This window comes from Nerophis ophidion, linkage group LG16, assembly GCF_033978795.1.
Source record: "Nerophis ophidion isolate RoL-2023_Sa linkage group LG16, RoL_Noph_v1.0, whole genome shotgun sequence".
Classification (NCBI taxonomy): domain Eukaryota; kingdom Metazoa; phylum Chordata; class Actinopteri; order Syngnathiformes; family Syngnathidae; genus Nerophis; species Nerophis ophidion.
Window position 1 is genome coordinate 11888940 of NC_084626.1, and position 27987 is coordinate 11916926.

The following is a 27987-nucleotide window of genomic DNA, read 5'->3' on the forward strand; positions in this document are numbered from 1 at the left end:
TCAAATAAGTGTTTGATGAGCATTCCTAAACTTTATCAGTATTTATTGCTACCTTTCCCAACTTATTTGTCATGTGTTACTGGCATCAAATTCTTAAGTTAATGATTATTTGCAAAAAAAATTTTTTATCAGTTTGAACATCAAATATGTTGTCTTTGTGGCATATTCAACTGAATATGCGTTGAATTAATTTGAAAATCATTGTATTTTGTTTACATTTACATCTAACACAAATTCCCAAATCATATGAAAACGGGGTTTGTAATTGTACTGAGTCAATTTGTCAAAACATGCCAAAAAAACAACTTTCACTTTTAAAAATAACTTTATTAGTTTTACTCTTGCATGATGTTTTATGTAAACAAGGAAGAGGACATTTTCACTTCTTTCACCCTTGCTGTAAACTCACACATGGTGGACTTTTGAACACAATAAAAACAACTGATATCACTGCAGTATTATGTCCACAATATAAAAATAATGTAACCATGTCCATCCATCCATCCATTTCCTACCGCTTATTCCCTTTTGGGGTCGCGCATGTCACGGACACAAAAAAGATATTGTTAACTTGTAAAATAAGAGAACACCACTGATTATGATACAATGTGAATAAATCATCTAAAAATGTTAAAATATTAACTTTTAATAACGTCTTGAGTTTCGGTGGGTGATAACAGCTGTGTTCGCTCACATATTAAGTACAGGATGTCAGCAGAAGCTACACACCTCTGTTGGAGTTTAAAAGCAGCAATGTGGAAAAACAAGGACTTCAGGCCCCTAAGATATGAACGATACTGATGCTTGAGGAGCTTTGTATGAGTAAGTACACAACTTAATGATATGCGCCAACGTGTTCATCCGGTTCTGCTTGATTATAAGCTTAACGAATAATGAATGATACAAGTTAGTCCAGTCAGAAATATGGATGACCTGCCTTAGGCAGGGTAAAGTCAGTTTTAAAAGAATATATATTAATTTCTTTAAGGAAAATAATGCTCTCAGTGGCTCACATTACTCTTATAGTCATTACATGGCACTATTGCAAAAGGTTGCGTGCATTTTTGGTTAATTTATGTTACTTTCAAAGTCACATATGCTGGACAAAAGTGGATAAAGAGCACAATAGCACATAGCTCATTAGGATTAAAGCTATTCACACACAGCACTGTTAAATGTCTGAATCTTAGCATTCAGGGTAGATTCAGGACAACACAATCATAATAAACAGTTGTGGCACCTCTGATACTTATTCAAAATTAAAAATGGCACGATATGGGACTTTTAAGTAACAAAAAAGCAACTATTAGGGCTCATTATTGCGAACAAATCACTGTCAAACAGCTTTTTGTTTTGGCCGATTCTATATTACAGCTAAGAATAAACCGCATTGACATTTTTTGCATTTTTCAACCCTCAAGCAAGCACAACACATCATTCAAAAATAATAGTCATCATCAGAAATGGTCAAATCTGTAAGAATTCCCCCACATTGCATGCATACTGCAGCAGCGGACTACACGTCCTAGGAAACACTGGCATTAGTAGTAATTGCATCTATGAGCATCCTTTGAGTGAGTGGCACTCAGCCTCCAAAAGGGCATGGTTTTCTACACTGTGCCTCCCTGCAGTGGACTACTGTGTGTAAGAGAATGTGTAAGTGTATAAGCGTGCGTGTGATACTGATATGGTTAGACTTGGGTCATCTGTGGGAACTCTTTGTAAATCTGCTGTACAATTAGCTTATCCATCTGTTTCGCTGTAGCAGTCCCTTCATCTTCGCCAGGGTCGTCTTCCTCCCTGAGAATCCCCTGCAGCGCCCCCTGCAAGTCGGAGAGCCGGTGCTGGTGCTCGAAGTAATCGGTTGAGCCCAGGATGGAGTGCATGAGGGAGAGATACTCCATCCGCAGCTGTGAACACAGATAGTGAGAATATAGTAAGGAAATGGGGGATAATTCAGGAAATATTGGCTTTATGACTGCAAAACACTGTGGAAAGAGAAAGTATTGAACAAGTGTATGTTTTCTAATGTAAAAAAAAGTTAAAAACAAAATTATAAAAATTAAAAAAAAATGCAATAAAAGAAAAAAGGAAATTATGCACTGTAAATTTCAATTAAAAAAAACAAGGGAGCAATTAAAAACATTTTCAAATATAGAGTTTTAGAAACCTGCACACTAAAATAGGGCTTCACGGTGGCAGAGGGGTTAGTGCGTCTGCCTCACAATACGAAGGTCCTGCAGTCCTGGGTTCAAATCCAGGCTCGGGATCTTTCTGTGTGGAGTTTGCATGTTCTCCCCGTGAATGCGTGGGTTCCCTCCGGGTACTCCGGCTTCCTCCCACCTCCAAAGACATGCACTTGGGGATAGGTTGATTGGCAACACTAAATTGGCCCTAGTGTGTGAATGTGAGTGTGAATGTTGTCTGTCTATCTGTGTTGGCCTTGCGATGAGATGGCGACTTGTCCAGGGTGTACCCCGCCTTCCGCCCGATTGTTGCTGAGATAGGCGCCAGCGCCCCCCGCAACCCCGAAAGGGAATAAGCGGTAGAAAATGGATGGATGGATGGAGTTTTAGAAACCTGCACACTAAAATAGGGCTTCACGGTGGCAGAGGGGTTAGTGCGTCTGCCTCACAATACGAAGTTCCTGCAGTCCTGGGTTCAAATCCAGGTTCGGGATCTTTCTGTGTGGAGTTTGCATGTTCTCCCCGTGAATGCGTGGGTTCCCTCCGGGTACTCCGGCTTCCTCCCACTTCCAAAGACATGCACCTGGGGATAGGTTGATTGGCAACACTAAATTGGCCCTAGTGTGTGAATGTGAGTGTGAATGTTGTCTGTCTATCTGTGTTGGCCCTGCGACGAGATGGCGACTTGTCCAGGGTGTACCCTGCCTTCCGCCCGATTGTAGCTGAGATAGGCGCCAGCGCCCCCCGCGACCCCGAAAGGGAATAAGCGGTAGAAAATGGATGGATGGATGGATGCACACTAAAATAATTCATAACAATTACAGAAAAATACTGAAGCTACGTTTGCTGTAATGAAAAATTTTGTAAATGTACATTTTATTTATACAATTATCTAAAAAATAAGTAACCCAAGTAAGAAATTTGTCTTCCTTAGTGTTTTATTTATGTTACCTTGTTAAGTTCTGTTGCTGGGTTAAAAGCCTAAATGTATCACTGAGTTTGACAGATAAAAAAATATATATATTGCAGCATATTGTGAGACTTTTTTTCAAATACAGTAAATACCTTTTTAAATATTATTTCCTTTAATCATCACCTTTCTTCACTGATTTGTTGGGAGAAAAAAACCTGGCTCAACTCAACTTTAGTTTAAGTTATTAAATAAAAGTGTGAAACTATCATTTCAAAAGACTGGTCAATCTGATCCAATCTTTTATTTATTGGTATTAAGTCGTAAGTAGCCTGGAAGTGACATGTAGGCTTCATCACTAACCACAACTAAAAAAAAATCTGTACTTACTTTATCTCCAGGTGAAAGATCAGAGATCTGCCTCACGGCGATGTCAATCATCACCATCATGTCCGTGCGGTAGAAGATGTTGGCCGTCTCTCGAATAGCGAAGACGTCCTGCAGGAATTTCAGCACCGAGTGCGGGGCGGGTGGCATGTGTTTGAACATGCATACTGGGTCATCTGCACAGGATAACATGCAGTGTTGTAATGTATTGAACTGTGTAGTAATGTCATGTGGTGAACACTGTTGTGATGTAATGTAGTAGGGCAATGTAGTGAACAATGGAGTAATGTCATGTAGTGATGAAGTAAACAATGTAATGGTGTCATGTTGTAAGCAATGTGTCAGGCTTGCTTCTGACAGTTTGACTATGTTTTAGTTTTGTCCTCTGCATTTGTCTTGGTTTCCTGTGTGTGTGTGTGTGTGTGTGTGTGTGTAGTGTTTCCTGTCAGCGCTCTTATTTTTTTGGTTTCCTGTTTTTCTCCCTGAGTGCTGTGTTCTCCCACAGCTGCGGCTGATTGGCACCTGGCCACACCTGGTGTCAATTAGTACCTTAAAGGTAGAACATCGCTATACAAGTATAACCCATTTACCATTTACAATGTAGTGATGAAGTGAACAATGTGGTTAACAATGCAGTGATTTCATTTAGTGATGAAGCAAGCAATGCGGTGATGTAATGTAGCAATGTAAAGGTGTAATTTAGTGAGCAATGTAGTGGACAATGAAATGATGTAATGTAGTAAATTATGTAGTGATGTCAAATAGTGTTGAAGTGAACTACGTAGTGATGTAATGTAAAAAGCAATGTAGTGCGTAATATCGTAAACAATATAGTGAACAATGTAGTGATGAAGCAAACAATGTAGCATTGTAATGTAATAAGCAATGTATAGATGTAAGTTAGTGAACAATGTAGTGATGTCATGTAGTGATTAAGCGAACAATGTAGTGACATCATGTAGTTAGCAATGTAGTGGTGTAATGTAGTTAACAATGTGATGTTGTCATCCAGTGAACTATGCGGTATATAATGTAGTGAACAATGGAGTCATGTCATGTAGTGATGAAGTTCACAATGTAGTAATGTCATGTAGTGATGAAGTGAACAATGTAGTGATGTCGTGGAGTTCACAATGTAGTGATGTCATGTAGTGATGAAGTGAACAATGTAGTGATGTCATGGAGTTAATGTAGTGATGTCATGTAGTGATGAGGCAAACAACATAGTGAAATAATGTAGTGAACATGTAATGATGTAATGTAGTAAACAATTGTATGGATGTCAGGTACTGATGGAACAATGTAGTGATGTACTGTAGTGATGAAGCAAACAATGTCTTGAAGTGAGGAGGTGAACAATGTAGTTATGCAATGTAGTAAACAATGTAGTGATGTAATGCGGTAAAAGATGTAGTAATAAACAATATAGTGATGTGATGTAATAAACAATGTAGCAATGTAGCATAGTGAACTGTAGTGATGTGATGTAGTGAGTAAGGGAGTTAATCAAATACATCACCTCCTCTATTGAGGAGCAGCAGGACTTTCTCAGACAGAATCTTCACATTTTTCTTCTTCAGCTGCTGCATGATCACGTTGTTGCTTGGCACTGCAGGACAAAAACAAACACAAGTCATCACTGTAAGGTCTTGGTACGGTACGGTTTAGAATTGTAATACTTGGTTTGGCTTGAGTTTCCACTGAGGGTTGTGTACATGTGATGGCGATAGCTGCATGGGACATCTTAGCAGGCGACAGCGCACAGAGCAACTGACGAGGTGAAAAAAATATGATCCACTGCTTTTAATATGGCGCAAGAAAGTTAAATTTCTCTATTTAAATTTTCATGCTTTTTCTATTTACCATCACAGGAAAATACACAAAAAAAGTTTTAAAAAAAAGCGAAAGATGCTTGCATGGCCGTTGCTAGAAATTCTGGGCTCCCTGAAAGAACATCGGTGTGGGCCTCTATACCAAATTCATTGCCACCTTAAATGTTCTTGTTTTTCAGTGTTCTTGACAATGGCAAGTGTAATACATCCCATTTGTTTCCTTTTTTACAAATAACAAAAAGTGGGGGAGGATGAGCATTCCAACCAGACGTAATTATTACAAGCAAATAGACAACGGATTATGAGTGCACCTGCATAGATGGCAAGGTCTACAAAAACTTGAAGATCCGCCAGACTACGTTGGCCTGCCTTAAGGGTAACGAGTGAAGTGAAGCTCCTGAACGGCAGCTGATACAAGTCTTTGTTGGGCCAGGTGCAGAACCTGGTCAGACAGAGGAGGAGCCAGGTCCGGAGTCTCCTCACAGTACTTAGATGGAACATTGGTTTGAAATTTGTTGACCGAACCATTTTTTTTAGAGGGGGCCATAATCAAAATGATTAAAATTAAAATATTGGGTAACTTGTGGCTTTTTTAAATTCAAATTCATTCGTATGAATATATTTTTTAGTTCAGTGTATGCACAATCATTTTGTCATAGAGGCTACTGGGGGCTGTGTGTGGGCCCCAGGAGGCTGTGTGTGGGCCCCAGGAGGCTGTGAGTGGGCTCCAGGAGGCTGTGGTCCCTCAGAATTGTCATCACCTTTCACCCCAATACGACAGCTTTGGGCCCCGAGGTCAAAAAGGTTAAAAACCCTGCTCGCTTAGCATTCTCTCCATGAGGTTCAAGCACACCGATATGTGTGGACAAAAATTACTAAGTCAGCCACCAACTGTGCAAGTTCTCCCACTTAAAAAGATTAGAGAGGCCTGTAATTTTCATCATAGGTACACTTCAACTATGAGAGACAGAATGGGAGAAAATAATCCAAAAAATCACATTCTACGATTGGTGATTAATTAATTGGTGAATTCCTCCGCAAAATAAGTATTTGGTCACCTACAAAAAAAGCACGATTTCTGGCTTTCACAGACCTGACACTTCTGCTTTAAGAGGCTCCTCTGTCCTCCAATCGTTACCTGTATTAATGGCAAATGTTTGGCCATGTTATCAGTATAATCCACACCTGTACACAACCTCAAACAGTCACACTCCAACTTCACTATGGCCAAGTTCGAAGAGCTTTCAAAGGACATCAGAAACAAAATTGTAGACCTGCACTAGGCTGGCAAGACTGAATCGGCAATAGGTAAGCAGCTTGGTGTGAATAAATCAACTGTGGGAGCAATTATTATGATCTCCTTCGGTCTTGGGCTCCATGCAAGATCTCACCCAATAAGGTCAAAATGATCACAAGAACGGTGAGCAAAAATCCCTTACTCACACAGTGGGGGACCTATTGATTGACCTGCAGAGAGCTGGGACCAAAGTAACAAAGGCTAACATCAGTAACACACTATGCCGCTAGGGACTCAAATCCTGGCAGTGCTAGACGTGTCCCCCTGCTTAAACAAGTTCATGTCCCCCTGCTTAAGCCAGTACATGTCCAGGCCCATCTGAAGAGCATTTGGATGATCTAGAAGAGTATTGGGAGAATGTCATATGGTCAGATGAAAGAAAGCAAAATAGAACATTTTAGTAAAAACTCAACTTGTCGTGTTTGGAGGAGAAGGAATGCAGAGTTGCATCCAAAGAACACCATAACTACTGTGAAGCATGGTGGTGGAAACATCATGTTTTGGGGTTGTTTTTCTGCAAAGGGACCAGGACGACTGATTCGTGTATAGGAAAGAATGAATGGGGCCATGTATCGTGAGATTTTGAGTGAAAACCTCCTTTCATCAGCAAGGGCAATGAAGATGCAACGTGGCTGGGTCTTTCAACATGACAATAATCCCAAACACACCACCCGGGCAACGAAGGAGTGGCTTCGTAAGAAGTCTCCAATCTCCAGAGCTCAACCCCATAGAAGATCTTTGAAGGGAGTTGAAAGTCTGTGTTGCCCGACAACAGCCCCCAAACATCAATGCTCTAGAGGAGATCTGCATGGAGGATATAAACATCCATCCATTTTCTACCGCTTATTCCCTTTGGGGTTGCGGGGGGCGCTGGTGCCTATCTCAGCTACAATCGGGCGGAAGGCGTGGTACACCCTGGACAAGTCGCCACCTCATCGCAGGGATATAAACATATATATATATATATATATACACAAACTTGTATATATATATATATATATATATATATATATATCCTTTAATTTTCCTGAAGGAACTCTCCTGAAGGAATCAATAAAGTAGTATCTATCTATCTATCTATCTATATCTATATCTATATATATATATATACACACACATATATATTATATATATATTACATATATATATATTAATATACTGTGTATATATACACACACACGTGTATATATTAGGGGTGTAACGGTACACAAAAATTTCGGTTCGGTACGTACCTCGGTTCAGAGGTCACGGTTCGGTTCATTTTCGGTACAGGAAGAAAACAACAAAATATAAATTTTTGGGTTATTTATTTACCAAATTTGCTAAATCTTCCACAAAAATATTTTTCTTAGTGGAATATTTGATGTGAAGTAATCGGAACCTTGAATAGGTCAATAATTCATAATAACAATGATTTTGATTCAATATTATGTTTTGAGCAATGAGAGTTTGAAAGAAAAAACAGCTTTGTTTTATTAGTCAACGTTGCAACTTTTTCTAAATTACATTCAGCCTCTAAGCTTTTTTATTTCACTTTTGTTTATGTTTTTGTTTATTTTAATAGTATTTTTAGAATATGCCGTGGGCCTTTAAAACATTAGCTGTGGGCCGCAAATGACCTCCGGGGCACACGTTTGACACCCCTGCTATAGATAATAAAAAATAAAATCTGATAAAACTATGGGTAAAAAGCAGAGCCTGGCGACGCACGCGCGTTTATCATAACTTTCTCGCTCTCTCTGTCTCTGCCCCTCCCTCACGAATGTTGCTGCTGCGTGCACAAATTGTCTTGTTTTAACCCCTTCTTCACCCTGAACGTACATTGAAAATACACGCAACCCTAACTTAAAATGCCGGAGATTTGAGGCATTTAAGAAACTCCACCCGGACAGCGCCGCAAAAGAGGACATCCATCCATTTTCTTCCGCTTATTCCTTTTGGGGTCGCTGGGGGCGCCGGTGCCTATCTCAGCTACAATCGGGCGGAAGTCTGTGTACACCCTGGACAAGTCGCCACCTCATCACAGCAAAAGAGGACATGTCCGGTGAAAAGAGGAGGTATGGTAAGTCTATCGTAGCCCGGTCGCTGCTAGCATGCTGTGTGTTGTGCCTTGGTGTGTAATGTTTACACAACGTGCGGTACGCTACTTAATATGTCCGTGTGGAAACTCGTTCGGTTGGAGGGTCTTCCAGCTCTGGCTTTTACATGTTGTCCTAGCCCAGTCGCTGCTAGCATGTGTACTCGTTCGGTACACCGGCGAACCGAACCGAAACCCCCGTACCGAAACGGTTCAATACAAATACACGTACCGTTACACTCCTAGTACAGTATATATATATATATATATATATATATATATATATATATATATATATATATATATATATATATATACATATATATATATATATATATATATATATATGTGTGTGTGTGTGTGTGTGTGTTAGGGCTGTGAATCTTTGGGTGTCCCACGATTCGATTCAATATCGATTCTTGGGGCCACGATTCGGTTCAAAATCGTTTTTTTTTCCGATTCAACACAATTTTCGATTCAAAAAACAATTTCTCCCTGATTCAAAAGGATTCTCTATTCATTCAATACATAGGATTTCAGCAGGATCTACCCGTCTGCTGACATGCAAGCAGAGTAGTAGATTTTTGTAAAATACTTTTATAATTGTAAAGGACAATATTTTATGAACTGATTTCAATAATGTACATTTGTTTTAACTATTAAATGAACCAAAAATATGACTTATTTTATCTTTGTGAAAATATTGGACACAGTGTGTTGTCAATCTTATGAGATGCGAAGCAAGTGTAACCCACTGTGACACTTGTTCTTTTATTTTTATAAATGTCAAATGATAATGTCAATGAGGGATTTTTAATCACTGCTATGTTGAAATTATAACTAATATTGATAATTTTGTTGATAATATTCATTTTTATTTCACTACTTTTGGTTTGTTCTGTGTCGTGTTTGTGTCTCCTCTCAATTGCTCTGTTTATTGAAGTTCTGAGTGTTGCTGGGTCAGTTTTGGTTTTGGAATTGGATTGCTGTGTATTGTTTTGTTGGATTGATTAATTAAAAAAGAAAAAAAAAATTAATTAAAAATAATTTTAAAAAATCCCCCCAAAAAAATCGATTTTTAAAAAATGAGAATCGATTCTGAATCGCACAACGTTAGAATCGCGTTTCGAATTCGAATCGATTTTTTCCCCACACCCCTAGTATGTATATGGTTAAGATACACTGATGCACAGGATCTACGATCAGCAATTTTCAATCAATCAATCAATCAATGTTTATTTATATAGCCCCAAATCACAAATGTCTCAAAGGACTGCACAAATCATTACGACTACAACATCCTCGGAAGAACCCACAAAAGGGCAAGGAAAACTCACACCCAGTGGGCAGGGAGAATTCACATCCAGTGGGACGCCAGTGACAATGCTGACTATGAGAAACCTTGGAGAGGACCTCAGATGTGGGCAACCCCCCCCCCCCCCCCTCTGGGGGGGGGGGGGGGGGGGGGGTTGCCCACAATTTTCTGGCCGGATGTCTTTGCGTAGCGTGAACATATTGCTTGCATTTTTAATTTATGAGTTTTATTATTTAATATTAGTCATTTGATGCGTGTTGAGTATTGCATTAACATTATATGCAAAATAAGAACAGTGATGGGAGATGTTCTGCATAAGCTGGTTGAAACTCTGTTTTTATGCAACTTGAGACGTACAGTATATTTTTAATGATATTTGTATGCACTTGGGGGGAAAACATTTTGAAAAATGACTATAATTGTGTTGTCGTGTAGTCATACTACCTGTGTGGTGCAGGTTGAAGGCCAGCAGTAGGTTGAGGAAGATGTCCGGCAGCTGCTCCGTGGGATCGGAGGGATGTCCGTCTTCCACCACATCCAGCAGGAACTGAACAAACTCTGCGTTCAAGTGTTCTGAACAAGCGGAGGAAAGAGGACCGCATCAAAAACAACGTCACATGTCCATCACTTTTACTTTAAATGTCTGCTTCACTCGTCATCATTAAGAGTCGTACCGTAGTGATGATATGGCACCTGTTCACCCATTGAGAAGATCATGCTGAGCACCAAGGCTGTGTAACACATCTTCTGGTGCTCTGAGCAAAGACACACATATATATATACAAAACACATATACAGTAAATGTGTACATTCTGGATCAATAAGTGAGCTCCTACCTTGTGTGTCAGTCTGTAAGTCTCTGGCCAGCTCCATGGGGAGGATGGAGTTGAGGAGTGTGGAGATGAGCGCAGCATCCAGGCTGCACATTGCACCAAACACTTTAAGTAGCAGCAGGCGCAAAGTCACACGAAGCTCCTGTGTGTTCACGTGACAACAACAGTCATCAACAACAAAACAAGACTTACTTATAACCGTGACAAATTGCTCTCACGGTACTGCCAGATGATTTCTACAGAGGAGATTATCCTCACCATCTGATAGTAGGAAACGAGAGAGAGCACATTCTCATAGTGGCTGGCCTTGCACATCCTCTTACACACCTCAGGATCAGCATCAGTCTAGAAAACAGATTGTTTATTTGGATTAGTAATACACAATTCTTCATTCCTAACTACCCACACACAAAGTCCAATGGATTAGGTCCCTGAACACACGACAGGATTTTTGGGTGCATCAAAAAGCTGGTCGTGGTTGTGAGTTTCACTCAGAGGGAGGAGGAGGCCGACCCAAAAAATTTGGCAGGCTGTCGAGTTGACTCTAATAACATGGTGGCATCTCTAAACTGATCATATCAGACTTGTCTGGAATTTGCGGCAGGATCATACGTTCATGCACACTGTATTATTTGTATCAAGTGGAGTAGCATCCAGCAAAATCATCATAAGGAGAAAGGCAGCCCTAAATCCAGATAAAATGTGAGGAGTGAGCTCAAAGAGGGGCTGCTATCTATTTACCAGTATCTTAAGGAGCTCCTCCAGGTAGCACGCGATGAGGGCGTGGTCTTCATGAAGTGCCCAGCTGCGTTGTTGGGAGTCATCCCGGTGGCGAGTGAGGTCGCCAAAGATGACCTCCAGCCGCTGCTCGTCGTGACACACCTGACCCCGTGGCAACACTGCACCGGAGTCCTGCACAGCAAAGGCATTTTTGTGTTTTCAAAAGAGAAACAGACCAATTAATTTTGGTATGTCCTCTGTGTTTAGTCAGGAAGTAGTCTTGTCTTATGTTGAGCCCTAAAAAGTATTTAAAATATAAGCATTGTACTTATCACTCACCAGCTGTTTGATTGTAACGTGCATTTTAGTTGTAGCTTTTATAACCACATTTGCAAGTGTTGAAATCGCCATGTAAAAATCACTCATGTTAATTTGTTTCATGTATACGGCATACCCAAGTAGCTCAATTAGCATTAAACTAGTGCATTTTGAAAATTGGAGCCTTACTTTTGAGGCATACTTGCTTTATTGGCATAAAAAATTGCTGTTTGTTCGCCAAGTGTTTGAGCCGGTGCAGAGTCTGCAACTGGACGTATAGTACTTAATTGATTCCTTCAGGAGAGTTCCCTCAGGAAAATTGTAGTAATAAAATACAAACCCCGTTTCCATATGAGTTAGGAAATTGTGTTCGATGTAAATACAAACGGAATACAATGATTTGCAAGTCCTTTTCAACCCATATTTAATTGCCCTACAAAGACAAGATATATGATGTTCAAACTCATAAACTTTATTTTTTTTTGCAAATAATAATTAACTTACAATTTCATGGCTGCAACACGTGCCAAAATAGTTGGGAAAGGGCATGTTCACCACTGTGTTACATCACCATTTCTTTTAACAACACTCATTAAACGTTTGGGAACTGAGGAAATTAATTGTTGAATCTTTTATTCTTGTTTTATGTAGCGCTTCAGTCGTTCAACAGTCCGGGGTCTCCATTGTCGTATTTTACGCTTCATAATGTGCCACATATTTTCGATGGGAGACAGGTCTGGACTGCAGGCGGGCCAGGAAAGTACCACACTCTTTTTTTACGAAGCCACGCTGTTGCAACACATGTTGAATGTGGCTTGGCATTGTCTTGCTGAAATACGCAGGGGCGTCCATGAAAAAGACGGCGCTTTGATGGCAGCATATGCTGTTCCAAAACCTGTATGTACCTTTCAGCATCAATAACGCCTTCACAGATGTGTAAGTTACCCATGCCTTTAACACTACTGCACCCCCATACAATCACAGATGCCGGCTTTTGAACTTTGCGTCGATAACAGTCTGGATGGTTCGCTTCCCCTTTGGTCCGAATGACATGATGTCGAATATTTCCAAAAACAATTTGAAATGTGGACTCGTCAGACCACAGAACACTTTTCCACTTTGTATCAGTCCATCTTAGATGATCTCGGGCCCAGAGAAGTCAGCGGCGTTTCTGGATGTTGTTGATAAATGGCATTTGCTTTGCATAGTAGAGCTTTAACTTGCACTTACAGATGTAGCGACAAACTGTATCTAGTGACAGTGGTTTTCTGAAGTGTTCCTGAGCCCATGTGGTGATATCCTTTAGAGATTGATGTCGGTTTTTGATACAGTGCTTAATGAGGGATCTAAGGTCACGGCCATTCAATGTTGGTTTCCGGCCATGCCACTTACGTGGAGTGATTTCTCCAGATTCTCTGTACCATTTGATGATATTATGGCCCGTAGATGTTGAAATCCCCAAATTTCTTGCAATTGCACTTTGAGAAACGTTGTTCTTAAACTGTTTGACTATTTGCTCATGCAGTTTTGGACAAAAGGGTGTACCTCGCCCCATTCTTTCTTGTGAAAGACAGAGCATTTTTTGGGAAGCTGTTTTTATACCCAATCATGGCACCCACCTGTTCTCAATTAGCCTGCACACCTGTGGGGTGTTCCAAATAAGTCTTTGATGAGCATTCCTCAACTTTATCAGTATTTATTGCCACCTTTCCCAACTTCTTTGTCACATGTTGCTGGCTAATTATTATTTGCAAAAAAAAAAGTTTATCAGTTTGAACATCAAATATCTTGTCTTTTTTAGCATATTCAACTGAATATGGGTTGAAAATGATTTGCAAATCAATGTTTTCAGTTTATATTTACATCTAACACAATTTTTCAACTCATCTGGAAACGGTGTTTGTAAAAAATACAAATATGGTACCAAATATAAACCATAGAATCCTACATAGATCTCTTTTAAGATGGAACAGTAGCTTAGCAACAAGCATATCTGTCCTAGCTGCTTGTTTAATATATGGCTAAAGCTATTTTAGCACATATCCATATGGAAGTTAACTTCTTAATATGCTTGTATGACAGTTAAAGTTGATATTTAATGTGGAAACATTTTGACACTGGTACAGATAAAAATGTTTCGCCTATTATGTGATCATAAAAGTTGCATTATATTTTTGTCAAATTCTGCATTTTTCAAGAGTGTAACCTGTAACATAAAATTAAAATGAATAAGGATACAATCCAGATTGTGCATTTACATGACATGTAGCGTCCTTTTTTAAATGCGTTCAGATGCTTTGTCAAACGCTATTAAGTGGCTGCTTATGAAGGACCTTGTTGCATTTGGCTGCCAAATGTTTAAGCCTTAGTGGAGCTGAGCGTGCACATGCATCACACCACACGTTAACCCCCGCCCACAATAACTCACAGCTAAAAGCAGCGCGAACAAACGCTAAACTCTGAGCGCGACGTCCAACAAGCTTGTGAAAACAAATCTGACCTTGTTCTCCACCAGCGACACCAGAACTCGCTCCAGGTCGGAGGAGGCGCCAGGCAGGGTGGTCTGCAGGTGGCCCACCACCACCCCGACAGCCACTCGCGACAGATCGTAACTCAAGCCAGTGTTCTTCCGCACCAACTCGATCAGCTCAGCCCCGATAGTGGGGGGAACTGGCTCGGGGGAAGCCGGACTGCCACAGGGGCTTTCTGCAACAGACGGGGGGGCCATCGGCCACTCGCTCTCCGGGTGCTTCTCCTCAGCAGCGAGCTGAGGAGGTTGAGGAGCCGGGCTCTTCTTGACCGGGGCGGACTGTGGGTGGGTGTCTGGAGGTGGTGCGGAGGCGGCGGGCTTGACGCGGGATGGCACTGGGGGTGGGGGAGTACTGGAGACACTGGGCAGGCTGACGTCAGAGGACAGCGCGGAGTGGGAGGAGCCAGACTCTAATGAGGTCGTGCTGATTGTGAGAGAGGGGACGGGGGACGGTGGGAGAGAGGACACCCTGGAAGGGACATCCGGCTCTGCAAAGACAAAGAGCTCAGGTTACAAAAGTGGCCTAAGATTAGAGTGCAAGAGTCTTCCACTAATGTGCCCTGACCTGCACGACGGCTGTTCCTCTGCTTCTCAGGAGGGGGTGGCGTTATTGGAGCCGCGCGTCGAGGCTGCGGTGGCACCTGTAGGGGGGGATGCAGGGGTGGCGCCCCCCTCTAAGACATTAGTGCTGCAGTACCTCACAAAAGTGAAGACAACACATTTCGGCAACCATTTCTATCATATCTTTTCAAGACTTTAGAAATGAAACATATATATATACTTTAAAGTAGTCAGTGTACAGTTTGTATAGCACTAACAATAGCCATTGTTCTCTAAATATCTGGCGACACGAGCATATACGGAGTACCCAGAAAACGGTCTTGACCAAAGTCTATGGCTGATTCTCCACTTCGTGCGCGACACCCTTTTGCGCGTGTGTGGCGCCTTTTTGCGTGGGTGCAGGGCCTCTGCGCGCGCGCGCGCCGTCTTCGTTTTGGCATTTTGTGGGCGGTTATTCTTCTTACACGGCCCCTCCTTTCTGATTGGTCAGGCGAAAATAGCTCAGGGCCAATCAGAAGTATAGCAGGGCGGGTCATCGTCAATATGTATCAAGATGATACAGCTCCTGTCGACAAACACATTCTAAAAAGTCCAAATTTAGTGGAGTTGTTGAAAATGCCAATTTAATTTGATCTAAAAGTCTTTGAAGAAGGTAATGTCTCATCTGTTGAGAGAACATCACACTGTTAATGAAGTGTCAAGATCGATATCTCTCTTTTCATACACATACAACCAGTCGAGTGATGTCAGTCAATGATGGAAATTATATTTTCAAATATGTTTTCTTTCCTCACTTGTCTGTTTTAAAAAATATTGTTATTTATTTAATATTTGTATATGTAAATATTGAATGTATGCCACAATGTGGGACTATTATTTTTCTTTCCTCTATCTACTTTAAGTTTACACCAGAGTCTACCCGAACCCACTTATCTATGCGTACTTCATATCAGGACCACATGATTAGCATATGGGCCTAATTATTGATGTTATGATTGCAATTACTATTTTAGTAGAATAATGAATGACAGGTTATCACTACAATTAATGAATATGGTTTTAATATTACTATAAAAAGTATTTAGGTTTCTGCAAACAACTCAAACTATGGAAAATTGGCTATCAACCCAGATCAGCATAGATGGCAGAGTTAAAAATATGTAATTAAAAAACAACAACAAAAGCTAGCTCCATACATTAGGCAAATTAAATCTGAGAGATAATAGTGTAAGACTTAATTGTTCAGCCATGATAGCCCCATGATAGCCCCATGAAAACCTGATTTCCTTTCTTTTTAATCCCAGGGAACTGCCATGGACCTTTCATCATAGATATGAATAAACACTACATGTTTCTCCAGCGTAGGGCCATCTTACCTCGGACAGCTGGTCCCCATCATTTTATTGATGTCAATGGTACATGTACTATTTTAATATACATACAATACTCTGACATTTATAACACATCGAAAGGAGGAAAGAAAATTAATAGTCCAACTTTGTGGCCTACATTCAATATTTACATATACAAATATAAAATAAATAAAAATATTTTTTAAAACAGACAAGTGAGGAAAGAAAACATATCTGAAAATATAATTTCCATCATTGACTGACATCTGTTGACTGGTTGTATGTGAAAAGAGAGATATCGATCTTGACACTTCATTAACTATGTGATGTTCTCTCAACAGATGAGACAATGCCTTCTTCAAAGACTTTTGGATCAATTTAAATTGGCATTTTCCACAATTTCACTAAAATTGGACTTTTTAGAATTTGTTTGTCGACAGGAGCTGTGTTATCTTGATACATATTGACGATGACCCGCCCTGCTATACTTCTGATTGGCCCTGAGCTACTTTCGCCTGAACAATCAGAAAAGAGGGTCCGTGTAAGAATAACCGCCCACAAAGTGCCAAAACGAAGACGGCGCGCGCGCACATAGGTACCGCGCGCACGCAAAAAGTTGCCGGGCGCGCACAAAGACACCACACGCGCGCAAAAGGGTGTCGCGCGCGCGCACGAAGTGGAGATTTAGCGCGCGATAACAGTTTTTATGCGCTTGGATTTTTGCCTCTAATGTGACGCCGTTAAAGTCCAGCATGGTGGTAAAAGCATGAGTGCAGCCTGCAACAGGAAGCTGTGGTTAGGAGAAGTGTCCATTCCAACCCGTACTGAAAGATTGTGTGAAACTGAATGTAGCATGATAAGGAGTCTAAAAGCAGCTACAAGGTGGAGGGAACGCAGGAACGAAGGGAAAGAAAGATGGAAGAAAGGAAATGAAGAAAGTAAGGAAAGATGGAAAGGAGAAAGAAATAATGGACGTGAGATGACATGAAAATTGAAGGAAGGGAGGAAGGAAAAATGGAAGTAAGGGAAAAAATAAAAGGAAGAAGGAAAGAAGGAAGAAAGAACGGTAAGAATGGACAAAAGAAAAGGAAAAATGGAAGAAAGGAAAGACGGAAAGGAAGAAGAAAGGAAGGAAAGATGTAAGGAAGAGAGGAAGGAAATATGGAAGAAAGGAAACAATGAAAGGAAGATAGAGAGAAATATGGAAATACGAAAAGAATGAAAATAAGGAAGGAAAGACCAAAGAAAGGTAGGAAAGAAGACGAGAAGAGGAACGTAAAAGGGAATGAAGGGAAGAATGATAGATGGAAGGAAGAAGAGAAGGAGGAGCGGACAGAACGAAAGGAATTATGGAAGGAAGTAAAAAAGGAAAGGAAAAATGAAGAAATGAAGGAAATAGGAACAAAATATGGATGAAAGGAAAGAATAAAAGGAAGGAAGGAAAGAAAAATGCAAAGAAGACAGAAGGAAAGAAAGATGAGAGGATGGAAAGGAAGGAAATATGTTGGGAAGTATAGAAGGAGAGGAAGAAAATAAAGATGGAAGAAAATATAGAAGGAGAGGAAGAAAAGAAAGATGGAAAGAAAAGAAGGAGAAAATATGAATGTAAGGAAATGAAGGAAGGGAAGAAGGAAAGGAAGAAGGAAAGGAAGATCAAAAGAATGAAAGAAGGAAGAAAATACAGTACTGACATAAAGGAAGAATAAAAGGAAGGAAATAAAGAAGACAGGAAGGAAAGAAAGAAAGGAAAGAGGGAGAAAGGAAGGAAGGAAAGATGGCCCCAAAGCAAAGAAGTAAAAATGGAATGAAAGAAGGATAAAAGGAAGGAAAGATGGAAGGAAGGACAGAAAGATTCCAGGAACAACAAGTTCTGATCAATAACATGTCCAAAAATATTCATGCAGTGTTAGATAACAATATTGACAATAAATATTTACACTATTTGAACATGTGCTCAGATGTGTGTACTCACTTATGTTACCACTTGTTTGCACAATAATTTATATGTCATTTTAAACATCCAAGTTTAAATTCTAATACAGATTTCCCGTATTAAAAGTGTGAGCTATAGTCAGTATTATTGTGTGTTACCTGATAAAAGCCCGGCTGTGCGTGCATGCTGTCCATGCTCCCTGACAGCGGCACACCTCCTTGTCTTCCATAGTCTCGGTTAAGGCCATTGGGAGGAGTCTGACTCAGAGATATTTCACTATTGGAAGCTGGGAGGCCTTGAGGATGATTTGAGAGGCTCCGCCGTGCAAGGGTTTCCTTTCTGTGATGGATCAACTTTCTATAACAGAAGGAAGAACTCTGTAGTTACTGACCACCCAATTTCTATAGTGGTCTGTTTTGACGGAACATTTTTACCAAAAGTCTGCCAAAAGTTTGCCCCCATGTTCATACTGGTCCCAGTTGTCGTACGGCCAAACATGGCGCCTAACAAACTACTCCGTTTGTCCGCGCATCATTCCGAGGGATAGAGTACACTAACTAATAAAATAATAAAAGTTTCAATCAATAACAAAAAATTCCTTGCTTTGGTGACTCAGTTTCTGTACTTTTTATTCATTTTGACTGCACACCCACTATGGGGTCAAAAAAGTTGCGAGTGTCAGCACTTTGATAAAGAAGGTAAGACACACTATTGAATTCGAGAAAGAACCACGGACTGCCCTCCTCCCCCTCTGCTCACTGCTGTCTTCAATACAGGTAAAAATTACGTTAAATATTATTTTATCCGGCAGCACGACAAACCAGTGTTTAGTGCTTGTGCCTCACAGAGAGAAGGTCCAGGGTTCAATTCCCAGGGCTTTAGATATTTCTGTGTGGAGTTTGCATGTTCTCCCTGTGACTGTGTGATTCTCTCAAAGTACTCCAGCTTCCTCCCAACTACGATGACTGATGTGGGTAGTAACGCGCTACATTTACTCCATTACATCTACTTGAGTAACTTTTGGGATGAATTTTACTTCTAAGAGTAGTTTTAATGCAACATACTTTTACTTCAGTATTTTTATAGAGAAGAAACGCTACTTTTACTACGCTCCATTTATTTACATTCAGCTCGCTACTTGCTACTTATTTTTATCGATCTGTTTATACACGTTTTTGTTGTTTTTGTTGTCAAGACATACCTTCAAAGTAGGATCTATCGCATGCCTGCGTTTCACCAATCAAATGCAGTCACTGGTGACGTTTGACTCCATTTCACAAATCAAATGCAGTCACTGGTGACGTTTGACTCCGTTCCACCAATCAAACATAGCCAGGCGGTCACATGATTAACTGCCCAAAAAGTTTTAGCGGCAAACAACAACAACGACAGAGAAAACAATGAACGCAAACACCCGTGTCCTCACATAAAATCGATGTTCACGCTTCAGACAACCAAAAAAACAGTTATGTAGGGCGTTTTCCTATGTGTCTCCCCAAACAAGTGGACATTTCAGCTTACATGAACTCAACGTCAGATTTGAGGAAGCACATCGCGGTAACGTTAGTAGATATTTTGGCTGTCACCGCGGGCTAATGTTAGCTTCCCTGCTATGAATCACTGTCAAATGTGCGTAGTTTGGGTATAATTTATTAACGTACTGCAGCCTTACAGACAGACAGACACACACACTCACGCATGCATACAAACACCAATCAGAAGTGCACATGTGTTCCCAGGTGCAGCCCACACCTATCAGACTTTGATTTGCGTGAAGGCTAACTTGTTATTTTCCTTTGTAAATCTCTGCCTACTGAGCCTATTGTGCTGTTACGTTACTGTGGCTCAATTTTCCTTAATTGTTTTTATTTTTATGTATTATTACTTATTATATTTTAATATAATATTGTATTAATAATAAAGTTTTTAAAATCATATATTTTTCCCCTCTGGGATTATTAAAGTATTTCTGATTTCTGATTCTGATATACAGTGGGGCAAAAAAGTATTTAGTCAGCAACCGATTGTGCAAGTTCTCCCACTTAAAATGATGACAGAGGTCTGTAATTTTCATCATAAGAAATCATCATAGGTACATTTCAACTGTGAGAGACAGAATGTGAAAAAAAAAATCCCGGAATTCGCATTGCAGGAATTTTAAAGAATTTATTTGTAAATTATGGTGGAAAATAAGTATTTGGTCAATAACAAAAATTAAACTCAATACTTTGTAATATAAACTTTATTGGCAATAACAGAGGTCAAACGATTACTATAGGTCTTTACCAAGTTTACACACACAGTAGCTGCTATTTTGGGCCATTCCTCTATGCAGATCTTCTCGAGAGCAGTGATGTTTTGGGGCTGTCGCCAAGCAACACAGACTTTCAACTCCCTCCACAGATTTTCTATGGGGTTGAGGTCTGGAGACTGGCTAAGCCACTCCAGGACTTCCAAATGCTTCTTACGGAGCCACTCCTTCGTTGCCCGTGCAGTGTGTTTACTGTTGATATCTGCTTACTATCTCTTTTAACAAGTTCTATCTACACTTTTGTTAAAATGTAATAGTCACTTATTCTTCGGTTGTTTAGATACTTTACATTAGGTTTGGATGATACCACAAATTTAGGTATTAATCCGATACCAAGTAGTTACAGGATCATACATTGGTCATATTCAAAGTCCTCATGTGTCCAAGGACATATTTCCTGAGTGTATAAACATAAAATAAATAAAAGTTAAAAATAAACGAAAAAAGATTTTGGGATGATAAAAAATATTGACGTAATCATAGTGGTCTCATCGAGATACGCTGTTGTACTTGGTATCATTACAGTGGATGTCAGGTGTAGATCCACCAATGGCGTTTGTTTACATTTTGATGCCGGTGAGCTACGGTGTGTAGTGAAACATGTTTAGCTATTCCTCGTCCTGCAGGGAGGATACTTGTAAGAAACTTACTTTATTTGTTGCCATGGAGGCGAGGATAAGTGATTTAAAAGTAGCTACAACACTGCTGACTGCGGGTGGACTTTAGCCGCTAGCTAACTAGCCATGTCTTAAAGCACCTTTTCCTGAGGGCCTTTCAGTGTTACAGCTTCACCTTTATCATTAATTTTTAAGCCAAAATGCATCCATTCTCCCTTTTCTGTATACACACTGTGTCTGCTTGTAAGTACTCTGTGATTGTGCGCTGCCGAACATGCTCGTCCGCTCATAAAACCAACAATGACACGAAGTGACGACGGTGCGGGGTTCTTGCGGGATCGGATTCTTTTTAGAGGCGGTATAGTCCTGAATATGATTCATTAGTATCGATGTACTATACCAATACCAGTATACCATACAGGCCTAATGCATTAATTTATCCATTAATTATATTTATTTTGTATAGTTTTTAGCATTTTAAAATATAACCATTCTCTATAAAATGTTGTGTTAAAATTTCCATATGTCTGGAATGTACTAGTTGGATTTATATTATTTTATAGGAAAATTGCTTTGGATTTGGTCTTCTGTCTTTGGACAGAAACAAAGCTATTAATGTAGTAGCTTTTAAAATCAGGGGTTACTTTCTTTTACGTTAACATGAACAATTATGAGTAGTCATAGTAGATGAGTAAATGTATGTCAATTTAAGAGGTTAACTTCTTTTTACACTTGTAAAAAAAATGCTACCTTAAAGTTGTACGGTTAATAAAGGTTTAATGACCTTTACAGTTTTACAATGGAACTTATTATTTAGATTTAAATGATGGTCTTCTTTTGAACATTCTGACGTTCTCCTTTAATGTTTCACTGTATTGGGGTCGAAGGTGAGATGATGGATGATGATGTGATGACATCGCTTCAAAGCACTTTTAAAGCGCTTTTTCACTCACTGTAGAACATCCCGCTGTTCCAGATTGTATTTGCCTCCGTTCTTTAGGGCAACATTGTGGATGCCTTCCATCGCTCTGTCGATGGACTGCAACACTTCATCCTGCTCTGGAGCCTGGCACGGACAGAGAGAATACAAATGAGGAGCTGTGGGAATGAAATATTTACCCATGCATGCATGAAACTTTAAACACAACGGAACTAAATGGTTGCCTTGAGCCGTGTGTGTGTGCGTGCGTGCGTGTGTATGCGTGTGTGTGTGTGTGTGTGTGTGTGTGTGTGTGTGTGTGTGTGTGTGTGTGTGTGTGTGTGTGTGTGTGTGTAAAAAGTGGGTCAGTTATCAAACAAGCAAAAGCAGCCAGTCAGTGTGACACATGCTCAGCAAGACTCCAAATTGGAGCTCGTTAAAGCTGCACGGCCAATGAGAACAGAGCATTTCAGTGTGGCGGAAGATGCATGCTTGGACTCGCTTACTGAAGTGAAGTCTGCATGCCAGGTACAACAACACACATGAGAACATGAATGTGATCCCCTCTTTTTAAACATAAGTAGGGTAAATCCTACGTCCCGAAAAACAGACTTCCTGGAAAAACATTTTGTGGCATTTTCTGCTTGCTAACCCATAAGAGTGTGTTTCCTCTCTCAGTGCATTAACGACTTGTTTAAACATAACTGAAAATTGAGGAAATTTTTTCTTAAGTTGTCTCAAGCTGCTGCACCTGTCCTCGAGTCTTCTGGCGCCTCCACACATATAGTTTAGAACAGTGGTTCTTAACCTGGGTTCGATCGAACCCCAGGGGTTCGATCAGTCGGCCTCAGGGGTTCGACGAAGCCTCCGTCCAAACCTGACTAAATAACAAGTTCAATGTTTTTTATCATAATCAAATGACAGCAATCATTTCCTCGAGATTATTTTCTAATATACTGTAAGTGTTTTGGCCAACTTACAATGACAAAAAAAACAACATTGTTTTTCATGAGGTCTGTACAAGGTGGGGTTGGAAATAATTTGTACCTCTTTCAGATATCGCATTTAGGTCCCACTAAAACATTCACATGTTGCACAATGAGATGTAAACATGGGATCATGTGAACATTCCTGTAACTTTCTGTTTGTAAACTATATCTGTATTAGTATTTAATATAGTAACATTAAATTATGAAAAAACATTTTATTTTTCACTAAAGAAGGGTTCAGTGAATGCGCACATGAAACTGGCGGGGTTTGGTACCCCCAACAAGGTTAAGAACCACTGGTTTAGAATATTTATAGATAAAAAGCAATATAAAAATTAATTAGAAATTGTATTTAAAACATAATACAAAATAAAAAAATCTTATTTTAAGAAAATTATGCAAAACCCAAAACCAGTGAAATTGGCACGTTGGGTAAATCGTAAATTAAAACAGAATACAATGATTTGCCAATCCTTTTCAATTTATATAAGATTGAATGGACTGCAAAAACAGGATACTTAACCTTTGAAAACATTATTTTTTGCAAATATTAGCTCATTTGGAATTTGATGCCTGCAACATGTTTTGAAAACGCTGGCATAAGTGGCAAAAAAGACTGAGAATGTTTAGGAATGCTCATCATTTAATGCAGTGGTTCTCAAATGGGGGTACGCGTACCCCTGGGGGTAATTAAAGGTATGCCAAGGGGTATGTGAGATTTTTTTTAAATATTCTAAAAATAGCAACAATTCCGACTTGTCCAGAGTGTAAACCGCCTTCCGCCCGATTGTAGCTGAGATAGGCACCAGCACCCCCCGCGCCCCCAAAGGGAATAAGCGGTAAAAAATGGATGGATGGATAGCAACAATTCAAAAATCCTTTATAAATATATTTATTGAATAATACTTCAACAAAATATGATTGTAAGTTCATAAACTGTGATAAGAAATGCAACAATGCAATATTCAGTGTTGAGAGCTAGATTTTTTGTTTATTATGTTTCATAAATATTCATGTTAAAGATTTTTTTTTTTGTGAAGAAATGTTTAGAATGTTTAGAATGTTCATGAATCCAGATGGATCTCTATTACAATCCCCAAAGAGGGCACTTTAAGTTGATGATTACTTCTATGTGTAGAAATCTTTATTTATAATTGAATCACTTGTTTATTTTTCAACAAGTTTTTAGTTATTTTTATATATTTTTTTCCAAATAGTTCAAGAAAGACCACTACAAATGAGCAATATTTTGCACTTATACAATTTGATAAACCAAAAACTGAAGACATAGTGCTATATTTTACTTTTTAAACTCTATTTTTCAACCAAAAATGCTTTGCTCTGAGTAGGGGGTACATCACTGAAAAAAGGTTGAGAAACACTGATTTAATGGACCACAATGGAAACAAGACTTTTGGCTTTTTTGTGCCTTTTTGAAGCATTACATGGATTAAATTCTTTAAGATGTAAATACACTTCTCAATCAATCAATCAATCAATCAATCAATCAATCAATCAATCAATCAATCAATCAGTCAACCAATCAATGAATCAGACACTTATTTGGATCATCCCACAGGTGAACAGGCTACTTGGGAACAGTTGGGTGCCATGACTGGGTATAAGAGCAGCTTCCATGAAATGCTCAGTCATTCCCAAACAAGGATGGGGCGAGGGTCACCACTCTGTGAACAAATGCTTGAGCAAATTGTCTTAACAATTTAAAAACAATATTGCTCAACAAGTTTTTGCAAGGAATTTAGGTATTTCACCATGTTTGGTCTGTAACATCATCAAAATGTTCAGAGAATCTGGAGAAATCACTGCACCTAAGCAGCAAGGCTGAAAACCAACATTGAATGCCCGTGACCTTCGATCCCTCAGGCGGTACTGCATCAAAAACGGACATCAGTGTGTAAAGGATATCACCACATGGGATCAGGAAAACTTCAGGAAACCACTGTCAGTTCATCGCTACATCTGTAAGTGCAAGTTAAAACTCTACTATGCAAAGCGAAAGCCATTTATCAACAACACCCAAAAACGCCGCCGGCTTCACTGGGCCCAAGCTCATCTAAGATGGACTGAATAATGCAAAGTGAAAAGGTGTTCTGTGGTCGGACGAGTCCACATTTCAAATTGTTTTTGGAAACTGTGTACGTCGTGTCCTCCGGACCAAAGACGAAAAGGATTGCTATAGGTACAAAAGCCAGCATCTGTGATGGTATGAGGGTGTATTAGTGCCCAAGGCATGGGTAACTTACACATCTGTGAAGGCAGCATTATTGTTGAAATGTATATACAGGTTTTGGAGCAACATATGTTGCCATCCAAGCAACACCCTTGCTTATTTCAGCAAAACAATGCCATGCCACATTCTGCATCTGTTACAACAGCACGTCTTCGTAGTACAACAGTGCGGGGACTAGACTGGCCTGCCTGTAGTCCAGAACTGTCTCCCATTGAAAATGTGTGGCGCAATATGAAGCCTAAAATATAACAACGGAGACCCTGGACTATTGAACAACTTAAGCTGTACATCAAGCAAGAATGGGAAATAATTCCACCTGAAAAGCTTCAAAAATTGGTCTCTTTAGTTCCCAAACGTTTACTGGGTGATGTTAAAAGGAAAGGCCATGTAACACAGCGGTAAAAAAGCCCCTGTGCCAACTTTTTTGCAATGTGTTGCTGCCATTAAATTGTAAGTTAATGATTATTTGCACAGAAAAAAATAGTTTCTCAGTTTGTACATTAAATATATTGTCTTTGTATTCTATTCAGTTGAATGTAAGTTTAAAAGGATTTGAAAATCATTGTATTGCATGTTCTCCCCGTGAATGCGTGGGTTCCCTCCGGGTACTCCGGCTTCCTACCACTTCCAAAGACATGCACCTTGGGATAGGTTGATTGGCAACACTAAATTGGCCCTAGTGTGTGAATGTGAGTGTGAATGTTGTCTGTCTATCTGTGTTGGCCCTGCGATGAGGTGGCGACTTGTCCAGGGTGTACCCCGCCTTCCGCCCGATTGTAGCTGAGATAGGCGCCAGCGCCCCCCGCGACCCCAAAAGGGAATAAGCGGTAGAAAATGGATGGATGGATGGATGTATTCTGTTTTTATTTATCATACACACAACGTGCCAACTTCACTGGTTTTGGGTTTTGTATTTTGCAGATACAATAATATGTTATAGAGGATCTTTGATTAACATTTTTAAGTAGGTCCTTAAAAACATCAGAGAGTTCATGTCATACATAGGATCTTTTGAATACAAACAGCAGCGGGCACCTACTGTAGAGGATCTTTCACTAGCATTTTTGCAGTGGGTACTTGTAAACAGAATAGCGATGCTGTTATATTGAGGATCTTTGGAAACAAAAACTGCAGCGGGCCAATACTGTGTAGAGCAGTGGTTCTCAACCTTTTTTTCAGTGATGTACCCCCTGTGAATATTTTTTTAATTCAAGTACCTCCTAATCAGAGCAAAGCATTTTTTGGTTGAAAAAAAGAGATAAAGAAGTCAAATACAGTACTATGTCATCAGTTTCTGATTTATCACATTGTATGACAGTGCAAAATATTGCTCATTTGTAGTGGTCTTTCTTGAACTATTTGGAAAAAAAGATATAAAAATAACTAAAAACTTGTTGAAAAATAAACAAGTGATTAAATTATAAATAAAGATTTCTACACATAGAAGTAATCATCAACTTAAAGTGCCCTCTTTGGGGATTTTAAGAGATATCCATCTGGATTCATGAACTTAATTCTAAACATTTCTTCACAAATAAATACATCTTTAACATCAATATTTATGGAACATGTCCACAAAAAATCTATCTGTCAACACTGAATATTGCATTGTTGTATTTCTTTTCACAGTTTATGAACTTACATTCATATTTTGTTGAAGTATTATTCAATAAATATATTTATAAAGGATTTTTGAATTGTTGCTATTTTGAGAATATTTTTTAAAATTCTCACGTACCCCTTGGCATACCTTCAAGTACACCCAAGGGTACGCGTACCCCCATTTGAGAACCAATGGTGTAGAGGATCTTCGACTAGGCTTTGTGGTGGATGTCCTAAATAACAGCAGGATCTTTGACAACAAATACAGCAGCGATGTGCCTATAAAGGATTTTGGGACTAGCGTCTTTTGACAGTCGTTCCTTAATAACATCCCAGTGCTCCTATCATATAAAGGATATTTGACTAGGCTTTTGCAGTAGACCCTTAAAAAACATAAATTCGCTCTTGTCATACTGAGGATCTTTGACTCACGTTTATGAAGTACTGTGCTCTTGAAAACTGCTACGATCTGTGTCATAAAGATGGATTTAAAACTATTTTATTTAACAATGTTGCAAGCTCCTTTCATACAGATGTTGTTGCAAGCAATATTAACACATGCTGAATTGTAGACAGACATATATTTGGGCCCATCCGTCCCACACCCACCATGGCCGATGCACTCACCATTGATTTCAAGAATCAGGGGATCCCAAGTGTCGCTTACCTGAATTTTTTCGATGTATGAGGAGGGGACATAGCCGGTCTCACCGGAGCTGCACCGAGAGCCCAGCCACCAGTGTTTGTTGCTCCTCTCCAGGATTAGGAAGCTTTCTCCGGCAGAGAAGTGCAACGAGTTGGGCTCGGCTGACCGAAAGGCGTACAGAGTCCGGTACATGCTGTTGTTGTTTTTTAACACTTTACACGCCCGGACGAAGCGGAACCGTGCGGATAAGCCTTCAAGGGTGATAACTAGTCCCTGAACGGGAATAAGTGACCTTTCGTGGAGTTTTTAAAGAGGTTACGAAGGCATGGCGCCTGTGGTCTATTTACAATACGGCTCTAGTGGTCACATGACTGCTGTTAGTCATTACCATTACATCCCGC

The 27987-nt window shown here is 39.8% G+C and overlaps 1 protein-coding gene across 1 annotated transcript; it reads right to left on the reverse strand.

Annotated features, from left to right (window-relative positions):
• Positions 1 to 306: 306 nt before the first annotated feature.
• On the reverse strand, positions 307 to 27987 carry LOC133534929 (NCK-interacting protein with SH3 domain-like). Its single transcript, XM_061874251.1, has 13 exons — positions 27608 to 27987; positions 22133 to 22245; positions 18410 to 18608; positions 14971 to 15046; positions 14376 to 14893; positions 11579 to 11749; positions 11096 to 11182; positions 10841 to 10979; positions 10679 to 10759; positions 10449 to 10577; positions 5003 to 5092; positions 3487 to 3659; positions 307 to 1910 (listed from the first exon to the last, which is right to left on the reverse strand). The coding sequence occupies exons 1-13, from the start codon at positions 27776 to 27778 to the stop codon at positions 1692 to 1694; spliced, it is 2166 nt and encodes a 721-aa protein (XP_061730235.1). The 5' UTR covers positions 27779 to 27987; the 3' UTR covers positions 307 to 1691.